The sequence below is a fragment of the Bufo gargarizans genome, chromosome 6 (assembly GCF_014858855.1).
Source record: "Bufo gargarizans isolate SCDJY-AF-19 chromosome 6, ASM1485885v1, whole genome shotgun sequence".
NCBI classification, from domain to species: domain Eukaryota; kingdom Metazoa; phylum Chordata; class Amphibia; order Anura; family Bufonidae; genus Bufo; species Bufo gargarizans.
In genome coordinates this window covers 166,200,697-166,225,427 of record NC_058085.1, presented here as the reverse complement: position 1 = coordinate 166,225,427, position 24,731 = coordinate 166,200,697, and the positions used below count along the sequence as shown (strand labels likewise).

The 24,731-nt window shown below is 41.6% G+C and overlaps 1 protein-coding gene across 2 annotated transcripts in view; it reads left to right on the top strand.

Annotated features, from left to right (window-relative positions):
• The window catches only part of UNC5B (unc-5 netrin receptor B), a 168,621-nt gene that overhangs the window by 131,949 nt on the left and 11,941 nt on the right, over positions 1 to 24,731 (top strand). The window contains exons 6-15 of one of the 2 annotated variants that reach the window (XM_044297509.1): positions 5,020 to 5,187; positions 5,320 to 5,484; positions 6,792 to 6,824; positions 11,097 to 11,291; positions 12,852 to 13,223; positions 14,842 to 14,929; positions 16,440 to 16,608; positions 18,389 to 18,622; positions 22,680 to 22,829; positions 23,073 to 23,237. In XM_044297509.1, coding sequence (XP_044153444.1) covers positions 5,020 to 5,187; positions 5,320 to 5,484; positions 6,792 to 6,824; positions 11,097 to 11,291; positions 12,852 to 13,223; positions 14,842 to 14,929; positions 16,440 to 16,608; positions 18,389 to 18,622; positions 22,680 to 22,829; positions 23,073 to 23,237 — 1,739 coding nt within the window. The remainder of the gene's footprint in view (positions 1 to 5,019; positions 5,188 to 5,319; positions 5,485 to 6,791; positions 6,825 to 11,096; positions 11,292 to 12,851; positions 13,224 to 14,841; positions 14,930 to 16,439; positions 16,609 to 18,388; positions 18,623 to 22,679; positions 22,830 to 23,072; positions 23,238 to 24,731) is intronic. The other variant, XM_044297510.1, reaches the window with a different exon arrangement.

Here is a 24,731-nt window from a genome sequence, read left to right as displayed (position 1 = left end):
TCGTTAAGTCCCCGGGGTGATTGGGAGTGAAATCTAAAGATCCACTCACTCTCCTTCTGTAAAATGCGTCGGTCCAAGTCACCACCTCGTGGAGAGGGGGATACCAATTCGAGGACAGAAAACCGGAGGCAAGAGGGATCACCGCCATGACATTCATTTACATGAATGGCCACGGGTGTGGGCTCCTTTTTGATAACGTCGTTCACATGTTCTAGGATTCTTCTCCTGAACTCCCGTATCGTTTTGCCAACGTAATCCATGGGACATGTGCACTGGCACAAGTAGACCAGTCCACTGGATAAACAATTGACAAAATCACGGACCTGGAACGATTGACCAGTGACCGAACAGGTGACTGACTTAGTGGTTAGAATATACTGGCAGGCCTTGCACCGACCGCATTTAAATATACCCAAAGGTTTCCGGTTAAGCCAGGAGCCAGCCTTCTGAGGTGGTGAGAAGTGGCTGTGAACCAAACGGTCCCTAAGGCTCCTACCCCGCCTATAAGAGACCGATGGATATTTACTTATAATATCTGAAATATCTGCTATGTACTTGGGTGAACTCAAAAACATCCTGAATACGGGTTTACAAAATAAGGTTATCAGCACCACGGAATATGCGTTCCTACTACCAGTGAAACCCTTGGTAGCCACTTTCTATGGCCTACCCAAAGTACACAAAGGCACCTCCCCTCTTAAAGGTCGTCCAATTGTGTCAGGCGTCAACTGCCTGACACATAATAGTGGTATTTATCTGGACCAGATTCTGAGGGAGTTCGTCGTGTCCCTCCCCGCATACACGAGGGACACGATGGACTTCCTCAATAAAATTAACACCTTGAATCTGGATCCAGGATGCATCCTCGGCAGCATAGACGTCGAGGCTCTGTATAGCTCCATACCACATGAGCAGGGTTTAAGGGCTATAGATCACTATCTAAAAACCAGAGGGACCCACTGCTCCTTGCATAATGTCTTTATCCGTGAACTCTTGATGTTCACTCTGAACCATAATTTCTTTCTGTTCAATGCACGGTTTTACCACCAGCTCAGGGGGACGGCGATGGGCAGTCCCTGTGCCCCGTCATATGCCAACCTCTTCCTGGGCTGGTGGGAGGACACTCATGTTTTCCCGGACCACATTGTTTGGTGGGCTGATTACATCCAATTTTGGACCAGATTTATAGACGATGTGTTTATAGTCTGGAAAGGTGACTCCATCAGCTTTAAACGGTTCGTTGCGGACCTTAACACCAATTCTGTGGGTCTCAAGTTCACCTGTGAATGGGATTATGAATCCATCACCTTCCTTGATGTAAGGGTCACCAAGGTAGGTGACAGCTTATCAACTAACATCTATCGTAAGAGCACGGCCACCAACTCCCTTCTCCATTGGAGCAGCTATCACCCTGCCCCTCTTAAAATAGGTATACCTAAGGGGCAATACTTACGAGTGAGGAGAAACTGTTCCAATGATTCCACCTTTTTTCAGGAGGCCGGTAAGCTCCAGGGCAGATTTCTGGCAAGGGGGTATCCGAAAGGAATACTTCGGGAGGCCTTTCAGAAAGCATCCACTCGACCGCGGACAGAACTCCTAGTACCAAGAAGGCGTACCTCTGATGACCCTCAACCGGCACGTATCATCGCCAATTTCGACACCGCCAACTGTGAGACCAGAGAGATCCTACAGAAATATTGGCCGATCTTACAAATGGATGCTGATATTTCAGATATTATAAGTAAATATCCATCGGTCTCTTATAGGCGGGGTAGGAGCCTTAGGGACCGTTTGGTTCACAGCCACTTCTCACCACCTCAGAAGGCTGGCTCCTGGCTTAACCGGAAACCTTTGGGTATATTTAAATGCGGTCGGTGCAAGGCCTGCCAGTATATTCTAACCACTAAGTCAGTCACCTGTTCGGTCACTGGTCAATCGTTCCAGGTCCGTGATTTTGTCAATTGTTTATCCAGTGGACTGGTCTACTTGTGCCAGTGCACATGTCCCATGGATTACGTTGGCAAAACGATACGGGAGTTCAGGAGAAGAATCCTAGAACATGTGAACGACGTTATCAAAAAGGAGCCCACACCCGTGGCCATTCATGTAAATGAATGTCATGGCGGTGATCCCTCTTGCCTCCGGTTTTCTGTCCTCGAATTGGTATCCCCCTCTCCACGAGGTGGTGACTTGGACCGACGCATTTTACAGAAGGAGAGTGAGTGGATCTTTAGATTTCACTCCCAATCACCCCGGGGACTTAACGAGCGCTTGACCTTTTCCTGTTTTTTATAACTGTTCTTGCTCTCTATATGCCCCACGGCACGATTAATAACATCCACTCTGTCGTAAACTTCCCTTTGTTTTATTGCCCTGGCCTCGTAGTGGGGTCTCCCCTGTCAGTTGACTATCCCCTCTGCATTTCTGGCCTCAGCAAGACTTCTAGTTCCATGGCATATAGCCTGGGTACGTAAAGTACCCGAACGTTACATTTAACGGGTGTCTATACATAGTGACATACCCCTAATCGGGCTTCCTTGTTATCCTCAAGTGAGCTCCGCCTTTTCATCTCTTCTTATATCTCAGCATTTATATACATGTATATGAATAGTCCTATGTTCATCCTCCCTGGCACGGTATCTCCTTATGTCCCTATCCTTATACGTCCCCTAAACACGCCCATTATTCGTGACTGTATGGTCAGTATTTCATCTGTGACCTGGCCCAATCGGACCTTTAGACCTTTCATTATCTTTATAGAGCACTGCTTGACCATCACTATATGCACTGCCCACCGCCTCCATCCATCAGGACAGATTAGTCCCGGCGCATCACCCTTTGGGAGGCAGCAGCTGCGGGGTGCGTGTCAAGCTGACACGCACATACCGGCACTTCCGGTTGTTAGCTACTGCATGCACGTCACTTCCGGCGTGCGTTCCACGCTGACACGCATATCGGCGTGCGGCCCAATCATACACGCAGGCCAGAACACAAACTACGCAGGACGGTCTGTAGTAGTTCCTCCATGCGTCCGCCGGTCAAGATCACCTGTCAGCACACGCTCGTGTGAATATGGTCATACCCTAATCATGTAAGTGCCTTCACCTGCGATTGGGCGGAGGGGATGTTAAAGGGAGGGCTAAACCGAGGCTTACCACCTCAGACCCAAACTTCTACACTACTGACCACACCATGTGAGTATTAGACAATATCGTTTTTTATCTATATTTGGCCCTTAGTCCTGAGTTTATGTGTAGGTACATCTATCTTCTAGGTATCTTCTGGGTGGTGAGCCCGGCATCCTGGGTGATTAACTTGGGCACCTATATCCTTTGTGGTGCACTTCAGCCAGTCAGACATATGCTCCCAGTTAGGAGCTTCCTCAGGTATGATCTATTCGCAATCGTTTATTGCCAATCTCAGGTACCTATTCACATATAATACCCAGCGTTATGGGCATTCACCCTTGGTTATCTCATCTGTACTAACGTGGGTCCTGTATGTCTATTTTTTTCAGTGTGTACATAGGCAGACGAGTCCACTAACCGTGCCGTCACTAAACCGTATGTAAACCACTGTATGGCAATCGTCTAACCAGTTTGGGTCTGGTGGGTCATTAAGGATTGTTTATTCTTGCTATGTATGTACGCACGTATCATTGAACTGGGGCGGCCATAACCACTGGCAAGGATCCCAGGATCTCTACATACCTACTATACGCAACCCCCTGATGAACCCTCTGTTAAGGGTGAAACGCGTCGGGGCTTGTAGGTCATTTATCCTAATTTAATATTCAATTGTGCGTTTATTGGTAAATTTTTATCCTCTAGGTGCGCCCTGTACCTCCTGGTTACGCCACGAGGGTTGTATGCAGTGGACACCTCTGTAACTAATCCTTCTATCTGTGCTAGATTTCCATTCAGTTACCACGCATTTCCTCACACTCCATCATTCACCTCACCAGGGATAGTTAGGAGCTGGAGGTTAGGCACGTGGACAGGGCGCCCCCACCACCAGGAGACGTCCCTGGGCAGAGGACCAGTTTAGGGAATCAGTGCTAGGGATACTCTTCCCCAGCCTCCCGTTCTATGTACCTTTACTGTAGGTATTCACTCATACTCTGGCCTTTGCGTGGATTAACTGCATAGAACTGTTAGTGTCTGTGTATATGTAAATTCTTAAACCTTCTATTAAACTTAGTTATTTAATTTATGAACAGGGTACCCCTGCTGGACTATATAACACATGAGATAGACTCATTACATGCAAAGCGAGATATTTCAAGCCTTTAGTTGGATGATTACGGCTTACAGCTTATGAAACCCCAAAATCTAAATTTTGAGATCCCCTTTGCTCAGGAGGTATGGCTTAATTAGCTGACTAGAGCGTGACACTTTGAGCCTAGAATATTTAACCTTTTCACAAAATTCTAATTTTAAGTTGCATTACTGAAATAAATAAACTTTTGCACGATATTCTAATTTTTCGAGTTTCACCTGTACATATGAAAAACACAACACTAATGGTTAAATTAATCAAAAGAACACATGAGACAAAGCAGGAATGAATGGCGTTCATTAGGGACAATATGCCTACTTTTAATTCAAGGAAATCATAATAATTTGACTGATGGTTAATTTTTCTGCACAGAAAAGCTTGCAATTCAAGCAGCAGATGTCTGCAGAAACAGAACTAAAGACCGCTTTGCATCTCTCCGAGTAGTAAATTAATTACATCTGCTTATAATTAAATAACCATAGCACCTGTTTATTGGGGTGTGTGTGCCAACTTTACCCAGCCAACGGTGGGTGGCATCGATTTTTTTCCAGACCAGACCTTGGCTTACCAGATGGTTATAAATATTTTCAAGTCATTAGTTAAGACAACTATTATTTTTCTCTGCGTGTTATCAGCATCGATATTTTCCATAAGAAATCAGGCTACTCTGTATCCCTCCATTTCTCATGAGGATTTACAAATGGCTGCCTATAAAATTGATCTACGTTTTTCTTGTGTTAGTGAATGGAGGATGGTCATCCTGGTCAGAATGGTCATCATGCAACAACCCCTGTGGGAGAGGTATACAGAAGAGGACAAGAATGTGTACCAATCCAACCCCTTTAAATGGTGGCGCTTTTTGTGATGGGCAACCATTCCAGAGACTAGCTTGTACCACCATGTGCCCAGGTATTTGTGCATTCAAGTGATTTTAGTAATAGTGGAAATGCATGTCCAGTAAGATGAAATGTGTAGCTTATATATAAGTTCTTCCAGACATAATTGTTCTCTTCTTATGTCTTGCTGTAACATGGTCTGCAGTTGACGGAGGATGGAATGAGTGGAGCAAATGGTCAGCCTGCAGCACTGAATGCACTCATTGGAGAAGCCGAGAATGTAACTCGCCTCCTCCCAAGAATGGGGGTAAAGATTGCAGTGGGATACTACTGGACTCCAAAAACTGCACAGATGGCTTGTGTATGCAGAGTAAGTATTCTTTAATAATCTTCATGGACACTCTTTGATGGGCATTGTTAGTCATTTATTAAGACCGGCATTTTAGATGCCGGTCTTAATAAGCCCCTGCGCTGGCAGTGGGTCAGTGCCGGCCTCTACATAACTTCGGTGTATCCACCGCCGCTTCTAAATGTAAGACGGCTTCCTTGATGTCTTATATTTTCTTAGTCTAAAATAGGTATAGAAAATTATGAATAAGACGTGCCTGCCTGCCCACACAATACGCACTTTTGGTGTGAGCGGGGAAAAGTTGCAATCTATGCCAGAAAAACGCCTATATAGGCGTATTTCTGTATAGTAAATGACCCCCTGTGTGTTTTATCTATGGTTCACTATAAGGCTGACCATAAACATGTGACTGTTAGCCAGACCTTCCAATACTTTATAAGGGTTCTCCAGGAATGATTTAAAATGGCAGTCAGCAACCTTTCTTAGAATGTGGGCAGGACAATTTGCCATCGTTTGCAGAGCTGCCTAGGGGGGGTCAGGGGGCAGGCCTGCACTATATACTACAGTGCTCTACAATAGATGTATTGGTGTAATCCTGCCTATGATATGCCATCATGGCTGAGCAGCCTGACAGGAAAACTCAGCAGTACGTAGTATATGCAAGTGCTAGAGCGTGTAGGGAGGACCTGCCCCCTCACCCCCTAAGGCAGCTCTGCAAATGAAGGCAACCCGTCCTGCTCACATTCCAGGACAGGCTGCTGGTGGCCATTTTAAAACATTCCTGGAGAACCCATTTAATATCTTTGGGGGACTCCATATGTTATACTAGGTGGTGGGGTAGGTATGTTGGATTTTATGATGCCTGTTCCTTTTTTTGTCAGGGGAGGTAAGTTGTTGCCAGATAAGTCTGGCAGTAGCTTATTCGCCTCTTCTCAGTGAAAATACATGATGCACAGCCAAGCCTAGTAATGGGAGGAAGAGCTTTGGCCTAACAAGCAGATAGCTATCGAAAGTGTACGGCCACAATTTTATTTTAGTTGTGAAATTTCAGTCCTATAGTCACAATACTAGCAGACTTATTATCTGGGCATTAAGATATTAAGGCTGGCTTTTATATGGTTTCTTAATGACAACTAAGATCTTATAATTCCTCTTTGTCATGCTAATAGGATTTTAGCATTATACTTCAGATTGCCGGAAGTTTTGCTTTACATTCCATCATCATTTGCATTTTTACTCTAATTGTCTCATTTCTCATTGTCTTCCATTGTGAACGCTCCATCTTTTACCTTGGACACTAATTTCATTTTGGTTTTTGTTCCTAACAGACAAGAGGGTGTTAGGTGAGCCAAAAAGCCATTGTAAGTTTCATTTCATCATTTTCATTTTTGTTCACCCTGTTTGTTTTGGTTGGATTAAGCTACTTTCACACTAGCGTTAAAGTTTTCTGGTATTGAGTTCCGTCATAGGGGCTCAATACCGGAATAAAACACTTATTTTTGTCCTAATGCATTCTGAATGGAAAGCAATCCGTTCAGTATGCATCAGGATGTCTTCCGTTCCGTCCCTTTTGCGGTATTTGGCCGGAGAAAATACCACAGCATTCTGCTGTATTCTCTCCGGCCAAAATTCCAGAACACTTGCCTGATTGCCGGATCCAGCATTAATTTCCATTGAAATGTATTAATGCCGGATCCGGTACCAAGTGTTCAGGAAAATGCCACATTGACTGATCTGGTTTTCCAGTCTTTGCATGCGCAGACCTTTAAAAATGTGAAAAAAATAAATACCGGCTCAGTTTTTCCAGATGACACCGGAGAGACTGAGCCGGTATTTCAATACATTTGTGAGACGGATCCGGAAACAAATGATATCCGTTTGCATACGGATTTCCGGATCCGGAAGGCAGGTCCTTAGTCTATCTATCACAAAACCACATGCACGGTGGAAGCTGTCATCAGTTGTAGAACATTATGGTAGAACCCAAAAAGATGTAGAAGAATAAGCCATCCACTATAGCTGGTGCCTTGTGATGCAGTCCCATATCCTTAGCCTAGCAGTCCCCTATAACATGTCAGGCTATCATGATGAGCTGTGTGATTTTCAGTTCACTTTCTAGACTTTAGCATTAGTGACCAGCTCTGAAACACCAGGTATGGAACCTGCCACATCTGCTAACTAAAAAGTTACAATGCCACCTATACTTAATACTTTCTTGTTAATACCCAGTTTTTTTAGTTGCTGCAACATATCTTAATGCAACACCTCGCAGTAACACATCTAAGACTTATCAAAAACTGGTTTAAAGGAAAACTTATTTGCCAGTAGCAACCAGATTTCACCTTTTTAATTTTTCAGAGTTGCTTTGGAAAATTAAAATAAATATATATATGGATGGTTGTTATGGGGATCTGAGGCAGGTTTTCTTTACACCAGTTTTTATAAATATTCTCTATAGTGCATCGGGCACATAAACCATACATTAGGCAGCATTAAAGGGAGCCACTTACTGTAAGTTGATTATGCTACTCTATGACATGCTGCCTGCAGATAGAACAGAAGATGCTTTGCAGAATGAGATGTTGTTTTAATATAATTTATATTTTATTCTGCTTCTAAATATGGGCTTAAAGTCCAGTGGGCGCTCCAGTTCAATGGCAGCTCTCTCAGCATGCACACTCCACCCAGAGCACTTGCAAGGAGTTAGCAGACTTTAAATCAATAAATTAAAACTGATATTGACTTAAAAATTCATATCACTCCCCTTTCCCAATTTTACATCTGAAGATAAATAATAAAAAATGCTTCTGCAACGTCAGAAGATGTCCAGACTATTAAAATACAACAATATTAATTGTGTGAACGTTGTAACTTTGTAAAACAAAATTGCCAATTTGTTGCTCCCCCCAAAAATAAAAATTAAAATTGTAATAAAAGTGATCAAAAAGTTTTACATACCCCAAAATAGTACCTATAAAAACTACAGTTTGCGCGCAAAAAATTAGTCCCCACACACCTCTTAATATCGCATAGGGGATAACTATCAGATTGGTACTCGTCTAATTCCGGTGCTCCCATGGAAATGAATGGAATGGTGCTCATTTTCAACTACCTGCTCTGTCCATTTCAGGGGGACTCCACAGGGTACGGGGCCCCCGTTCTAATTATTGATGGGGGTTCCAGCCGTAGGACCCCCACCAATCTGATAGTTATATATAGGGGATAACTTGTTATAAACTAAATGCCTTTTCAAGGGATTAAATGGGTTGTCCCACCATATCAAGTCCCCCAGGACAGCAGCAGTGCGCATGCTTGACTGTCGCTTCGTTCAAATGGCGGACTCGAGCCCTCTGATCAGTGGAGATTTCTGTGGTGGGATTCCAGCAATCAAACCTTCATCATCCCTTATGGAATGGTGATAAGGTGTCACGGGAGGACAACCCTTCTGTGAACTTTCTAATAAATCATTTTAATAGTAAAATTGCCCTTAGTGATATTGTTATTAGCTAACAAAAATAGCCATCTCTACTACTTTAAAGTGCTGAGTGTCCTTTAAATCACATGACCCTTTAGCTCTTTCATTATAATGTTTAATGAGTACAAGTGCAGTGTGCATGTTGAGTTTGGCAACATCGGCAAATAACTTTTTGTGGGGGGAATAAAACTAGTTACTGCATTGTCAGGAAGATGTAAAGTAGCCTTCGTATTTCTAGTCGTAGATCGTTTATTACAAATATTATATATAATTGCTGTATAAACAGGGTCTGTGGAGGAACAATTAATTAAAGTACTTCATAAAATATTTAAATAACTTGTATAAATTATTAAAAACAATTATACATTGCTCTAGGAAGGGAAGGTTTGGAAGTAGTACAAGAAATATTTGTAAGAAAACAAATTTCACCTGCGTCACCAGTAGATTACAGCTCTTTGCCACCATTTTTATCTACTAAGTGAAGGAACTATTCAGCACGGTCTTACTGAAGAAAACAAGGCTTCAGTCAGATTATATACTGATAAAATCTACTGAAGAAGCAATCGTCCTTGAAACATTGTATAAAAGACAATGGTTTCTTGTGAACGTTTGACGGGAAGGCAGTAAGCATTGGACTAGGAATGTTTGTCTTCTGTTTTTTTTCTGATTTTTGTTGTTTGTTTTTGCCTTTTTATTATAACCAGATTGTGTTGAAATATCATTAATTTCCAAATATTTAGAGGGGCAAACATGTAATATACTGTACGGCTAACAGTTGTCTCACTTTGACAATCCCTTTTTATTTACTCTATAGACCTGCTGTTTGCCGGGGCTGTTATATTTACGTGGTATATTTACATGTTACCCCTTTTTATGACTTAATTTCCTAACTGTATGTTTAATTGACTGTAAACAAGTTTTAAAAATGAAAAGTGATAAGTGATTTATTAAAGGGTTTGTGCAGGCTGTATATATTGATGACCTACCCTCAGCATAGATCATCAATATCAGATCGGTGGGGGTCCGACACACCCCTGCCGATCGGCTGTTTGAAGAGGAGGCGTCACATGTGAGCACTGCTTCCTATTCATTACAATGCACGTGGTCTCCCATGCAGCGGCGGCCTAGTGTAATTACAAGTACTTGCTCCACTCAAGTGGATGGAGCAAGTATTTTAATTACCCTGCTTTCGAAACAATGGGCAGTAAAATTAATAGAAAGCAGCGATCGCATGGAGCATAGTCTCCTCTTCAAAGAGCTAATCGGCGGGGGTGCCGAGTGTCGGATCCCTGCTGATCAGAAATTGATGACCTATCCTGAGGGTAGGTCATCACTATATACAGCCTGTACAACCCCTTTAAACATAATTATAACTGTTTAGTATTTTATTGGGCCATTATGATGTAGATTTCTCTATACTTGCTTTAGGTGAAACCATGTAAAAGCTTTACCTAGCAATGACCACGTAGGGTAGGGCCACATAGAGCGGCACTGATGTGGTTTTTACCGTAACTAACTAAGCTTGACTAATACAAAGCTTATTAGGTGGATCACAGTTTACAGACAAGTACTCCATCCAGGAACTAGTTAACAATGCTGATCTTTAAGTAGCATATGTAGCGCAAGTTTGCCAAATTTGTCACGGTATGTGCCCGTTTATAAATTTGGTTTATTTTAAGCCAACACAGTTACATTTTAAGAGATTCCCCAGGCTTTTAGATCTGTTTGTCTTCTAATCTGTGGATTCAAGATAGTTTCTACGGTACTTACCCCTCCATCGTGCCACCAATACCACCATATCTGCTGAACTCACGTGACCTCCTGGACTGGCTGTGGGTTCTTCTGTTGAGGTCCTAACCAGATGTGCTCCTGAGTTTTCCTGTTCAGCCGCATAATGTAATGGGCACGTGAGTACAGCAGAGATGGCAGAATTAGCGTCTAGATGGATGGGGTAAGTACTGCTGAAATGATCTTGCTTCTACAGGTTAGAAGACAGAGGGATTTTAGTAACAGCCAGGAGAACCCCTTGAAGACTGCTGTAGAAGACTTTACACAACCTATACATTTTTTATTTTTTTTTCAGTTTCGCACATTATACCCCATGTAATAAATTTAGGTTAAGTTTGCTTAGAGATATTTTCTTTTTTTCCTTCACTAGTGTTGGACTCCACAGGAGATGTGGCCCTCTATGCTGGCTTGGTCGTTGCCATTTTCATCGTCATTGTTATCCTCATGGCTGTCGGGATAGTTGTGTACAGGCGCAACTGCCGGGATTTTGACACTGGCATCACAGATTCGTCAGCTGCGCTTACAGGAGGCTTTCATCCTGTGAACTTCAAGACTTCTAGGCACGGTATGGCTGATAAGCTTGACCCCATTACTTATCCACTACTGTGAATGCTCATTAACTGTCATATTCTGAGGTGCTGGCAGATGGTCTTAATAACAAAACAGATGACGCCTAGAACTGCAATACTCTATTCAGGGAATTGTAATTACTGACTGTATGTTTTTGTAATTACTGTCTGAACCTCTCTGAGACAGATAATATATATATGTGGTATTATTCCTTTATACTGTACATTGATATTTAGGATGAATTCTATGCAATATACGCATTTTTATGGTAAACAATGAACTTTTTAGTGTTAGGCTACTTTCACACTCGCGTTTTGTGCGGATTGGACGGATTCGTTCAGATAATACAACCATCCACATCTGTTCAGAAAGGAGCTCCTCCGTCCTATTCACTTGAACATGATACAGTGTAACTACAACCTCTCCTTCCCATTCAAGTGAACGGGACAGAAGAGCTGTAATTACTCTGCTCCACCGCTGCCGTGTCGATGGTGAGCAGGTAAACAGTTAAGAGAATGCAGCACTTGTAAAAGCGCTGTGGACTCTTCAAACAGCTGAACAGCGGGGGGTGCCGGGATACAGAATAGTTCTAAGTAAGCATGAGGCTGATGGTATCTCAGTATTATTTTCAGCAAGAGTTTACTTGGTGTTTTCTTGGTGTTACTTTTAAACCTTTTGATTTTTATTTTCAAAAGTTTTCTTTGGGTACCCTATAGTATTGTATATCTCTCCAGTGCCATGCCTAGACTTCATGGATACAACCTGCTTGTCTTTGGCCATTAGGTCAGAGTTCAACACTTACATTCCCCATGTATTAACACTTTGGTATCATCTATTCTTATGACTGTGTTGTGCTGTCCTGCGCTATTATTGTATTATTTTATGAATGCATTGTCAGTAGACTGCATTACAGGTTCAATTGGGTGTTTCCTGTTTGGGGGGGGGGGGGGGGGTGCCATGTGCAGACTGTGCAGGGACACATCCCCAACTTGTAACACCCAGTTGGACCTTTATTGCAGACTCTTCGCAATTAATTCATAAACTTCTAGACGGATGAATAGCACAACATAGCGGTATAAGAGTGGATCCTGCAGAATTATTACATGGGAAATGCAAGAATTTACTGTAACGGGTACATCAGAATAGGTGACAGGCCCTCCTTAAGGTCTAATACAACACTTATGTACAACTTTGGAACCATAACTGTTATAATGAAGGATAAATAATCTCTCCCATGTTTATCTGAACAATCATTGTCACCCTGAAAACTAACATTCCTAATTTACATAAGCAAACATTGAAGATCCCCAGTTATTCAGGATCATCTAGACCAGGGATGCTCAACCTGCGGCCCTCCAGCTGTTGTAAAACTACAACTCCCATCAGACAATGCTGTAAGCTGATAGGTGTAGGCTGTCCGGGCATGCTGGGAGTTGTAGTTTTGCAACAGCTGGAGGGCCGCAGGTTGGGCATCCCTGATCTAGACAACAGCAGATGAAATATATTCACGCTGAGAATTGTCACAATTCTGACCTCATATTCTTTTTCATTGCAGACAACTCCCATTTATTACACCCATCAATGCAGCCAGATTTAACCGCCAATGCTGGTATATATCGAGGGCATATGTACGCCTTACAAGACTCTGCGGATAAGATTCCTATGACCAACTCTCCATTGTTAGATCCACTACCAAATCTAAAGATTAAAGTCTTCAATTCTTCTCCAGTCGGGTCATCTCCTGGGATACATGATGACTTACTTGGTCCTAAACCCATAGGGACATACCCATCAGATACCAACATCATTAATGCAAGGAATAAAACTATAAGTAGCCAGCATCTCCTGACATTGCCACGTGACTCTAGTAACAGCGTGACAGGGACATTTGGGAGCCTTGGAGGTAGACTGACTTTCCCAAACACAGGTAAGTTGATATTTTCAGCCATGCTTATTGCCCCGTGTGCCAATTTTACCCTATACCACTAGTACACTGACCTTGATACACCTTGGTTATATGGTGCATTTAATGCTTGTTAAAGGGGTTTTCCAGGACTTGGATACTGATGACCTATCCTCAGGATAAGTCATCAGTAACAAATCTGTGGTGGTCCGACAACCGGTACCCCCACACACCAGCTATTTCAGGCAGCTACTGGCACAAGAAACTGTACAGTGAATGAAGCCAGAAGCATGGGGTTCTGTCCAGTAGTGACAGTATCGGGGTACTACAGCAGGTGAATGGGAGCTAAGCTGTAGTATGCCAGCATCAGAAACAACACAGTGGATAGAGCTTTCCGTCCACTGTAGAGATGCTAGCGGCCAAACCAAGTGGCTGATCAGGGGTGGTGACAGCTGTAGGACCACCACCAATCTGATAATGATGACCTGTCCTGAGGATAGGCCTCGGAAAACATCAGTGAACGATGAACATGTGCTGTGTCCATATTCTCCATGGATCGTGGGTCAGTGGAAAGACAGCTTGAAGCATGTACTAATATGATCCATGCTGGGGACTTAACATGCACATTAAAGTCTATGAGGGAGATTTATCAAACTGGTGTAAAGGAAAACTGGCTTAGTTGCCCATAGCAACCAATCAGATTCCTCATTTCTTTTTTTCAGAACTCTTTTGGAAACTGAAAGGTGGAATCTGATTGGTTGCTATGGGCAACTAAGCCAGTTCTACTTTACACCAGTTTTGATAAATCTCCCCCTGTGAGTTTATGAAAACCACTGACAGAACACAGATGCCATGCAGTGGTTTACAGTGATCACTGCTAGGACATTCTCTGGACATCCCCTAGCAGTGCATGTGGACAACCGATGACCAAAAACAGACCCTTCACTGATGAAACACCAACCTTTTTTACAGACGTAAAACGGGTACATAGATGTGAATAAAGCCTAAGGTGTTGACTTGTCTGAAAACCCAGGAGGTCGCAGAATTTGTGAATAATTTAATTTATAGTCAGAGTCCTTATTTCGTATGCATATCATGCAGAGCACCTGTTTAAAATAAATTGTTTTTTAACCGGCACCTGTCAAGTTAATTTAAGTCATATCTGAGATTTTTTTCTGTGTTTTTTACGTATGCACCATTTATGTCATTGAAAGCTGTGGAAATGTCAGCACATTGGCATTGGTATAATATATACTTCAACATAATTGGCATTGAAAAGAGCTTGTGCTGAATAAAATGTGCAATTACCGCTCCTAATACGAGCACATTCCCAACCCGTAGTGTTGTAGCAAAATGACGAAGTGTATTTTTAGTCGGGGGCTATTTACTGTATAAGAGCAATGGATGTGGTACTGTCCTTCTAATGTGGTTTTATGACTCCACCAAAGCTTTGTAGCGCTAATTCAATGCGGTATAAGTAAAATTTACATTGTCTGGGACTTGATTGGCACATGGTGGCTTCAGCATGACCATGCAGCGTCCAGATGGATGTTAATGTGTTTATAATGGAGGGCCAGTCTTGTGATCTCATTTACTTGCTCCTCACGGGTCTTTTTGTATAACGGCATGTCTTGTTTGACAGGGGTGAGTTTGCTGATACCTCATGGAGCTATTCCGCAGGGAAAATACTATGAAATGTATTTGATGATTAATAAGAGAGAAAACACAGTGTAAGTATTTTGGACTTTATTTCTTTTTTATATATTTTAAATGCAATTCTCCCCTTATAAATCAATGGAAATAATATCCTACTCATCACTGACACTAATTTCTATTGACTTCTATGAGGGTCGTTTCTGGCTTTACATAAAATTGCATGTAAGTGTATTCAGTTCATTCATATGACAGCTCCTTGTGCTGCCATTGCTCAATAATTGTGGTCTAACAGTCGCCTTAAAGAGGACCTTTCCCCTCCCCTGACATGTCTGTTTGAGTAGCTTCTTGCATTCTCCATACAATATACTAATATCCATTCTTAGGACTGTATGTACAGTATGTTGTGCCATTCCTTTTATTATATGAATGGATTGCTAGCAGTTTGAAATGAAGGTCCACATGGGTGTTATTAGTTGATAAGGGGGTACCCCTGCACAGTCTGACACTGGCACCACACCCTCAACTAGTAACACCCATCTGGACCTTCATTGCAAAATGCTAGTAATTCATTCATATCTTCTAGCAGGAATAATACCGGAACAGCACAGGATAAAGTCAAAAGAATAGATGATACAAGGGAGATGCAAATAAAAACAGGCATATTTATACATTTTAATAGTCCACAGCTGTTCCTAACAAATGTCCCATACACATGCAGCTTGGTTGAGCCAATTGCTGTGGGGAAAGGGGAACAAGCCACTACCTCTGTTGGTGACTTATCTCCCCCTAGAACAAAATAAAAAGGTAATGACATTTAAAGGGTATCTGTCAGCAGATTTGTAGGAGCAACGGGGGTGTTGCCATTACACCTAGAGGCTCCATTTTCTCTGCAGCACTCTCTCCACTATGATTGACAGGGCAGGTGTTATGACTTTTACACTACCTGGCCCTATCAATAATAGTACAGAGAGAGTAGCGCCTCTAGGTGTAATGGTAACGCCCCCGTTGCTCCTAGAGGCTCATTTGCATATATTAAAACATCATTTTTCTCAGCAATGTGGACACATATGAACATAGGACCAACACAGATGCCTTCAGCTGCCAAGCGCACATGTAACAGGTCAGCCAGCTTCATAGGTACAAATCTGCTGACAGATGCCCTTTAATACTAATGCATAGTCTGTGACGCATCTAATTACATCCATTGTTTGTGTAACCACCCCAATATGGCTGCCTGTGCCACCGGTTAAATGGTACTTTATTGCTTGAATTTAGCATATGCACATCATAGAGGGGACCCCCTTTTTAAGATGCCACCTATAATGCCCAAACATGGGCTTTCGCTCTGGCCATCTGGTCATTCATGTCAAGGACCACATGTAATACTACTTTTCCCCTGTAGTGGTCACTGCAGCAGAAATATGCAGTTTCATCCTGATGACTTTTGTCAAAAAGAACCAACCCTATTAATTTGGCAATGATGCATGCTCTCGTCTGTGTTTCCAGCTACAGTTATTTCCAGAGTGAGATAATTATTATGCTGAGCGTGACCATAAAAGTCTGATTACTCTCCTTCATTTGTAGTTTACCTTCAGAAGGGACACAGACCATTTTAAGCCCTATCGTGACTTGTGGACCCACTGGACTTCTGTTGTGTAGACCCGTCATTCTGACCATCCCTCACTGTGCAGAAACGGCCACCTCAGATTGGATTCTGCAGCTGAAGACCCAGTCTCACCAAGCAAACTGGGAGGTAGGAATGTACCAGTAGATGATGTCCCCAGGTGTCCTTTGCTGAACTAGAGGCACTAGTGCCCGCTGGGCGGTACAGTTTCCACACGCATGGGTCATATTCTCATTCATAGGACGCGTGCACAAGACTTCTGTACCACCCATCATGCACTGTAAGATTGGGGGAGGGGGGGTGGCGGTACTTATCTCAGTAAATACATCTGTAGAATTGTGGCCATAGTATGAAAGTATCATTTCTACAGCGCCGACATACAAAGTAGGCCATTTCACCCATCGCCTGCATTATATTGTGTCTCGATCCCTGTCACTTGTATCTGTGTGTCTTGCTCTAAATGGCTGCTCATGAATGTTCCCCAGGGGTTCTAACCCTGTTCAGCAATAGTAGAATATATCCAGGTATCTTCGCACTAAGTGGATTTGTGGATACAGTGGCAGGAAAGTGGATGAGATTTTAACAAATTTCATCTGCACCAATCAAACAAATCTGCGTGAAACTAAATCCACAGCATGTCTTCTATTTTTGTGGATTTGTGTGAAATCCGCAGCAAAATCCATGTCAAAATCACTGCGGAATTTTTGATGAAATCTGCTCTAATTTTTTTCTGGTGTGTGCAGAAGTACAGTAAAAATCCAATATTAAAACATCCCTCCTGATAGAATTTATTCCTATCACCTTCATGTTTCCACTGCACACTGTGGTCTTCATAAGCTAAGATCAAGACGGCAATGTGTGGTGGATTCTTTATTACAAGTTGGATCAAGTTTTTGGACAAGTGGATGCCCTGTGTGAGTTGTCCTAATATGTCGGGTGAGCTGGCTACCATTATATAGTATAGTGATGCGTGGCTGTACCAGCTAACTGGCCTGTCATGGACCTCGACTCTCTGCTGACCACTGCTGGAGAAAGGTGCCCATACACCTTCAATGGCTGTCAGTCAAGCGCTCGTTCGGTCAACAGCTCTCTTTTCTGAGTTCCCCAAACACATACAACACGTGTATGTGTTTTCAATGGTGAGAGAGGAGAAAGCCGCTGCCAGACGACTCTAGCAGAGACTTATCTCCTCGGAGAACAAAAGGACCAAGTGGGAAAATTTAAGGAACCCCATCCTTCACTCCTATGACATCTGTTGGAGGAAAGTTGGGAGCTTCCCATACACATTAGATTGTTGGCTGGTCAGGTTCAGCCAATAATAGTCGGATGCGTATGGAGGCCATTAAACCTGTGGTTCTCCAGCTGTTACAAAACTACAACTTCCAACGTGACCTTACAGCTGGGAATTGTGATTTTGCAACAAGTGCTAGGGATGTGAGACCCCTGCTATAGACTCAGAGATATGCAGACGTCTTCGATTTACTTCTCACCTAATAAAATTTCTGTGATATCACTTCCCCAGCTTTTACATGCTGTGAATTTACTGAAACGCCTTATTCAGCTTGTTTTAACCCTTTACCGGTAGTGTTTTTAAGCCTGTATGTGAAACTTACTAATTAAAAAAAAATTTCCTTCATGAAAATTGCTGTGTGTGAGATAGGAAAATTAGATGGAAACGTGTACTGAGACGTGTACTAACACAGACAGCTTGTGTGCGATATATCAGTAGTAACAATGTAACAGGTTCGTTTCTGTGTTGTGGCATCACATAGCTCCCTCTAGTGGAAATATATAGAATAGCAATAGAAAGAGATTTTTTTGGTTTGTAACACTTATATGTGTACTAGCTAAACCAAATCAAAAGAGTATGTATGTGTACACATAATTAACCTATTATTGCTCTTTCCAGGAGGTTGTAACATTAAATGAAGAGACACTGAACACACCATGTTATTGCCAGCTTGAGAGCCAGTCTTGTCACATCTTACTTGACCAGTTGGGGACATATGCCTTTGTAGGAGAATCTTATTCCAGATCTGCAATAAAGAGGCTCCAGTTGGCTATATTTGCACCACTTCTCTCCACATCTCTTGAATACAATCTCAAGGTCTATTGCTTAGAAGACACCCCAGATGCATTAAAGGTAACTCGAGGTTTTTGGTGTCATTCTTTGATGAATCTGCATATGGACATTTCCTTTGGTTGTAGATTGAAGTTGAGTTGCCTTATTCTAAATCTACCTACCCATTATGATTCCCAGTGATCTCAATATACTTTAATACATACTAAAGGGTTTGTATGGTTTTTTTCTATGTTGGGTCCATTTACCGTAGTACCAGGAAAATTCACTTTTATGCCAGTGTTCTTCTTTTAGTGGTTTCTTGTCAGAGTTTGTTTTATACTGTATGGAATAGTGCAGCAGACTGAGATATTCCATACAGAGTCATCAAGTAAAAAACATATACCACTTATATGGGTGCTTTTTAACATGGACGCCTATGGGTGACAGCTGTCGCTCAGGTTATAGGGTGTAACACTGCTTAGGTTGGCTCACAATAACTGACCAAATAACTGAAATGTGAACTTGCCTTAGATCCACAGTGATCAGCTGTAACTAGTGGACCACCCGTCAGAAAGTTCAGTTCTCCAAAAGTGCCAACACAGGGCCGATTGAAATCAATAAACTCACTGTGTAAGCTTTCTGAAAATGAGTTTTGAAGTAACGTAACGTAGTTCCAAGGTTTTTTACAGTAATAATACATTCCTGACATTATTATATGAAGTCTTGCAAGACTTTGCGAAGAAATAACTTTGATTCATCGGAGCCCATACATTCTAATACTGTACGGCGTAGGATCTCAGTACAATATTACAAACAAATTTTTAAGCGAATCGACTTTGCATCTACCTTCTGAAATCGATTCGCTCATCTCTAGATACAACCCAAGTACTGCTGTTTTTTAAATAAAGCAGCCATAGTTTTGTAGTCCTGGACAACCACTTTAAAGGGCTCTCTAGCATTCATATCCATGATTCAAATGGTACCTTTGTAATTTTGTTCTTTCACCAGCAGGAAAAACTGTTTAATCCATATTTAAATGAGGGCTCGCAAGTGCCCGGGGGCGGCTTTCAGTGTGTAGGAGCCCAGGCTGCTCTGCCTTCTTGTTACATAACTCCTCCCCAGCCTCTTCCTTGGCCCGCTCTGCAAGTCCTTTGCTTCATCCACAGGATTGGCCGATATCCCGCGCACAAGCAGTGCACCGCTTCGCTGGGCATGCGCACTGTGATGGCCACCGTTGGGCCGGGCATGCCCCAGGCTGGGGAGGTTATGTAACAAGAAGGCAGAGCAGCCTGGGCTCCTACACACCGAACGCACCCCTGGGCACTTGCGGGCCCTCATTTACATATGGATTAAACATAGTTTTTCCTGCTGGTGAAAGTCAGAAAAAATATTTATATTACACAAAAAAAATAAGATTAATGATATATTGTCCAGTTAGCTTTAAATTATGAAATAATCAGACAAGAAAATCTTAAAGATTTATCAAAATTTACAGTAACTTCTGCAGAAAGTGCAAATTGATGGTTTGATGTGGAGTAAGTGAGATAACGAATAGTTGTCGTAATTCAGAGCCAGCTCTGTGGAAATGCTTTTTAATAAAGTAAACCATTTATGTTTTTATAGCAGTTGGATTAAACTTGGGTGACTTAAAAAAATGCATTATTAACTGCATAAATCAGTCGCAGAAATGGGCTGATACTGGGATGTTAATTGTCAGACCTTTTCTAAATGCTCAGCTTAAACACTTTTTTCAGTAGTAAAAAGAGCATGACGATTAAAACTGTCAAACGCTTCCTTATTTTACCATTTTAAATACTGAAATGACTGACATTAAGGCAACATATAGATGTCTAACCTTGTAGCTTTTTAGTAATAAATGTTCTCCGCTACCCTCCTTCGTGTTTAAAGGGCAAAAAAGTAATTATTTTTACTACTTTTCAAGTTTTGCATACAAGTGAGTGAATTTCTTTCTAATGACCTAATTATCTTGACAGATAATTTAAGCAAACAAACTAACGAAGAGATTACTTGAATAAATAAGTAAAAGCCGCCTCGCGGTTTCAAGCTCCTGTTCTTTAAATATTCTAGGACGTCTCTGTAGAGCTCGCCACTTCTAAGGGTTCCTAATTAAGATCATGATTAATGATATTCTGTAATTCCTGTTTTAGGAAATATATATTTTTTTTAAATGATCTTTCCAATGAATATTTGTTGAGAAAGTTATATTTAATTATTCTGATTGTCCTTTATTTTCATTTGGAGGATTGATTTACCTTGATGACTTAATTAGAAATAACATTTCACTCTCTGCTCTCAAGTCATAGACACAGAGGGCAGCAAATTAAAATGTTGCCTTGAAGGAGACCTGATAGCTGTCTTGTTTCAGTAAATGCTTGTGTTCCCCATGAAATAACAAATCTGGAGCATTTTTTTCAAGAACTTTGCGCTCCTTTCCTCTGCGATTCTGAATAAATTGGCCACTAGGTGTTACCATTAGGGGATATTTTGAGTCTAACACTGTCCAATCTGTGCCAACAGTGTCAGTCTGTGTAGGGGCACACTTTGACAAGTGAAATGGAATGCCCAGTTGTCAATGATGTCATAATTGTTTTAGGAGAATTAAAGAAGGAATGACACAACACAATTGTAAAAAAAAGTTTTCCCTTATTTGATATTTCATGAGACGTACTAGTGTGCACTAAAACATACACAGTGGGGGAACTTGTAGGCCTTCTTTAAAGGTGGATAATCCCTTTTATATATTTTTCAGTTCAAAAACTAAATCTAAGCATAACCTTTCTCTTTACATGTGCCCTGTAATAATGCTGTCCCCATATTTAGATATTGTAGAGTGTACCACTCAATCTTCTAAAGTAATGGGGTAAGAAACTACTTGTTTACTTAAATAGGCAGAGCTTCAGCACCAGGCACAGCAACACCTTAATGTAGACTGCTGCCCATTAGTTCTGCTAATTGGTGGGATTCAGATATTCTGTGACCATACATTGATGATCTGTTCTAAAGGGGGCCATCAAATGAAATCCTCTAGAAGTCCTCTTTGGTTGACTCTGCCATTCATCTGCCCAGCACTATTCCTAATTTTATAACCAGCAAAGGAAAGAAGACAACATGTAAATAAGATATTTTTTATGGTGCATATTAGAGGGGTTTCCCCATCTTAAACATTAATATCATATACAGGCTAGGTGCTAGGTTTTTTTCAGAACTCTCAAAGAAATGACTGAAGAGAGCAGCATACATGAGACTTGTCTATTGACAGCAAGTTGGGGGACACCATTCTAAATTTATATGCGAGTCTCTGATGTGGGACCACATCTATCAGACATATATGTCTAAGGCTGGCCATACAAATAAAATAGCTGTTGGCCAATGACCTCATACACATGCTTTCTGGACGTCAATGAATAGGAGAGAGAAAGGGGTAAGATGCTGGTGCCTGACACCTCTTGTAGCGCTTTACCTGAGAACAAAATAATCGGCCATTTAAAATTCAACTTGCCCAGTCTTTATCACCCTTGACATCTGCGGGAGAGAGGCCCCAAATACGTTAGGTGGTCAGCTGATGTACATCCAGAGAGCGGCCTCCTTACACATTAGGTGGTTGGATCATATACATCCAATGTGTATGGCCAGCTTAAGATGGGAAAACCCCTTAAAGTACACTGAAAATAATGGAGATCACTGCCAGATCACAGGGAAATATCAGAGAAGGATGTCCTTCGATGCATGTTTTATTCTCAGCCATCAGGCAACAAATAAGGTAAACACTTTTTTCTAAATTATGTGAGGCCATTTCTCACCAAAGGATTCAAGTCTCCTGTATCAATTTTGTTTCTGTACACAGAAAAATACATAAAAAATTAGGAATCAAAAATAACAAAACCAATGGGTGTGAGCAACACAGCATAAAATGTTGTAGAGGGGTGCCAGTGGCTGTAGAAGCGATTCAACCTTCCAATTTTTTTTTATAATAATCTTTTAATAAAAAGAGAAGATATAAAAGTTTGTTGGTTTCTACCATCATACATTAATTTTTATTTAATTTTTTTCATACCGTTCATAGTGTAATGTACAATATGTCGAATTTATAGTGATATTTAATCTCTTTAACATCTAGGAAGTTCTAGAGCTGGAGAAAACCTTAGGAGGATATCTAGTAGAAGAACCAAAGCCACTGATGTTCAAAGACAGTTACCACAACCTGCGTTTATCTATTCATGATATTCCTCACTCACTGTGGAAAAGCAAATTACTAGCAAAATTTCAGGTTAGTGCATGTATATGTTTATGCTGTAGTTGCCCAAAACTGCTACTGTATGGCAGCTCTTGCAGTCTTACAAGATAATTCCCATAAGACCCAATATAAACTAGATTTCTAGAGAAATGCATGCTGTTGACTGCAGCTGCATGCAACACTCACTTATCATGAATTTACTACACATTTGTTATACTGAATGACTAATAGGTTCTTAAATAAAGTGCAGGTAAAAATGCTTTTATCTTATTTTAGGAAATACCTTTTTATCACATCTGGAGTGGAAGTCAGCGGTCGTTGCATTGTACATTCACTTTGGAAAGGTACAGTTTGGCCTCCACTGAGCTAACATGCAAAATTTGTGTGAGGCAGGTGGAAGGAGAAGGACAGATATTCCAGCTGCATACTAATCTGGAAGAGGTGAGAAAATGTTAATGTGGTCATATATTGATATCATTATTTTATGTCTTAGAATCAGCTTGAGGTACCACCATGCATCGGACACCAAACTACCAAAAAGTGTATCTCCCATCTAATGTTATGGGATCTAATAAAAGAACGATACACTGTAAAAAGTGGGCCAAGAGGATATAATGGATAAGTCGGGAGCACAGCTTGGGCGAGAGGGTTGTCAAATCATGTGCCACATATGCCGGGTGTCAACAAACCCCACCAGGCTTGATCAGCAAAATTAATATTTGCCATGGGTAAAGGAAGACTTAGCTACAACTATGGAATACTTTGCTATGGAGATGGGCAAACAGCTACAGGCACAGGCTAAAACTAGACCGGAAAGGCAGAACATTGTCATATTTCTCACGTGGTGGCTTACTGCAAACCAGTATCTTGCACCAGAAAAAGTTGTCACACTTCAGTTAATAATTGTGGAGCTTTTGAATCCACTTAGCCAGGCCAGCTTTTTAGACACTTTTAAAAAATGTTGCAAAAAGTGTCTGAAACACACACAGTAACTCGGCTCCAGACATTTACTTGGTTCTTGTTTCAGGACCCCTGGGAATGCATGATATGAAACTTACAAGACTAGTCAGTATTCTTTTTGTGAAATCATTTGATGATATGTTTGTCCATAGGGCTAGTGTCACACTAGCGCTAAAATGTTCTGACAGGCTGTTCCTCTGCTGGAGTTTATGCTGCAGAACCGACAGGATCCATTGCAAGCAGGTTTTTGTCCTGCCGAATCCTGGCACATATGCGGGAAACAAGCTGGGCCCCATTATAGTCAATAGGCTCCAGCGGGGAACTCCGGCAGGCTATTCCTCTTCTGGAGCATTTTAGTGCTAGTGTGAAACTAGACGCTAAAAAACAAACAAAATAATAAATCTTTATTCATAAATTTGGTTAATATATGGGTAACACCCAAAAACAGGCCAAGATCTAATGAAAAGGACCTCTGAACACCAGACGTTTAAGCCCTGGTGTGGGATAGGTGTATAGTCAGAGGAACCAAAATGTGGTATTGGATTATTCAGGCTACTGTATACCAAAAGCCTGTAATTAATATGCAAAGTGGAAAGTTATGTACCACTCTTCAACTATAGCCACATTCGCAAAAGCGCACAATAAAGCACAATAATTCTATAAACAACAGCTTTCCACACATACGCAATTTCATAGCATTACCAATTCATTCAGATCCCTGATAAATCTTATAAGAACCACCTACGTAGTTGGTGGGAAATCCAGACTCTGGAGACTTATTTTAAAAATAAGATCGTACCTCGGGGGTTACGTATTGCATTGCTGCCGGCCGCTACGGTACGATCTCCTGAACCCATGAAAAAGTGGTAACATGAATCTATAGAGGCCTCCTTACGTCTGATGACGCTATTGCTTGTAGTAGGGTTTGAGAACCGCAAAAAGGAGCTGCAGGAGGACCTTGAGGCGACATGTAAA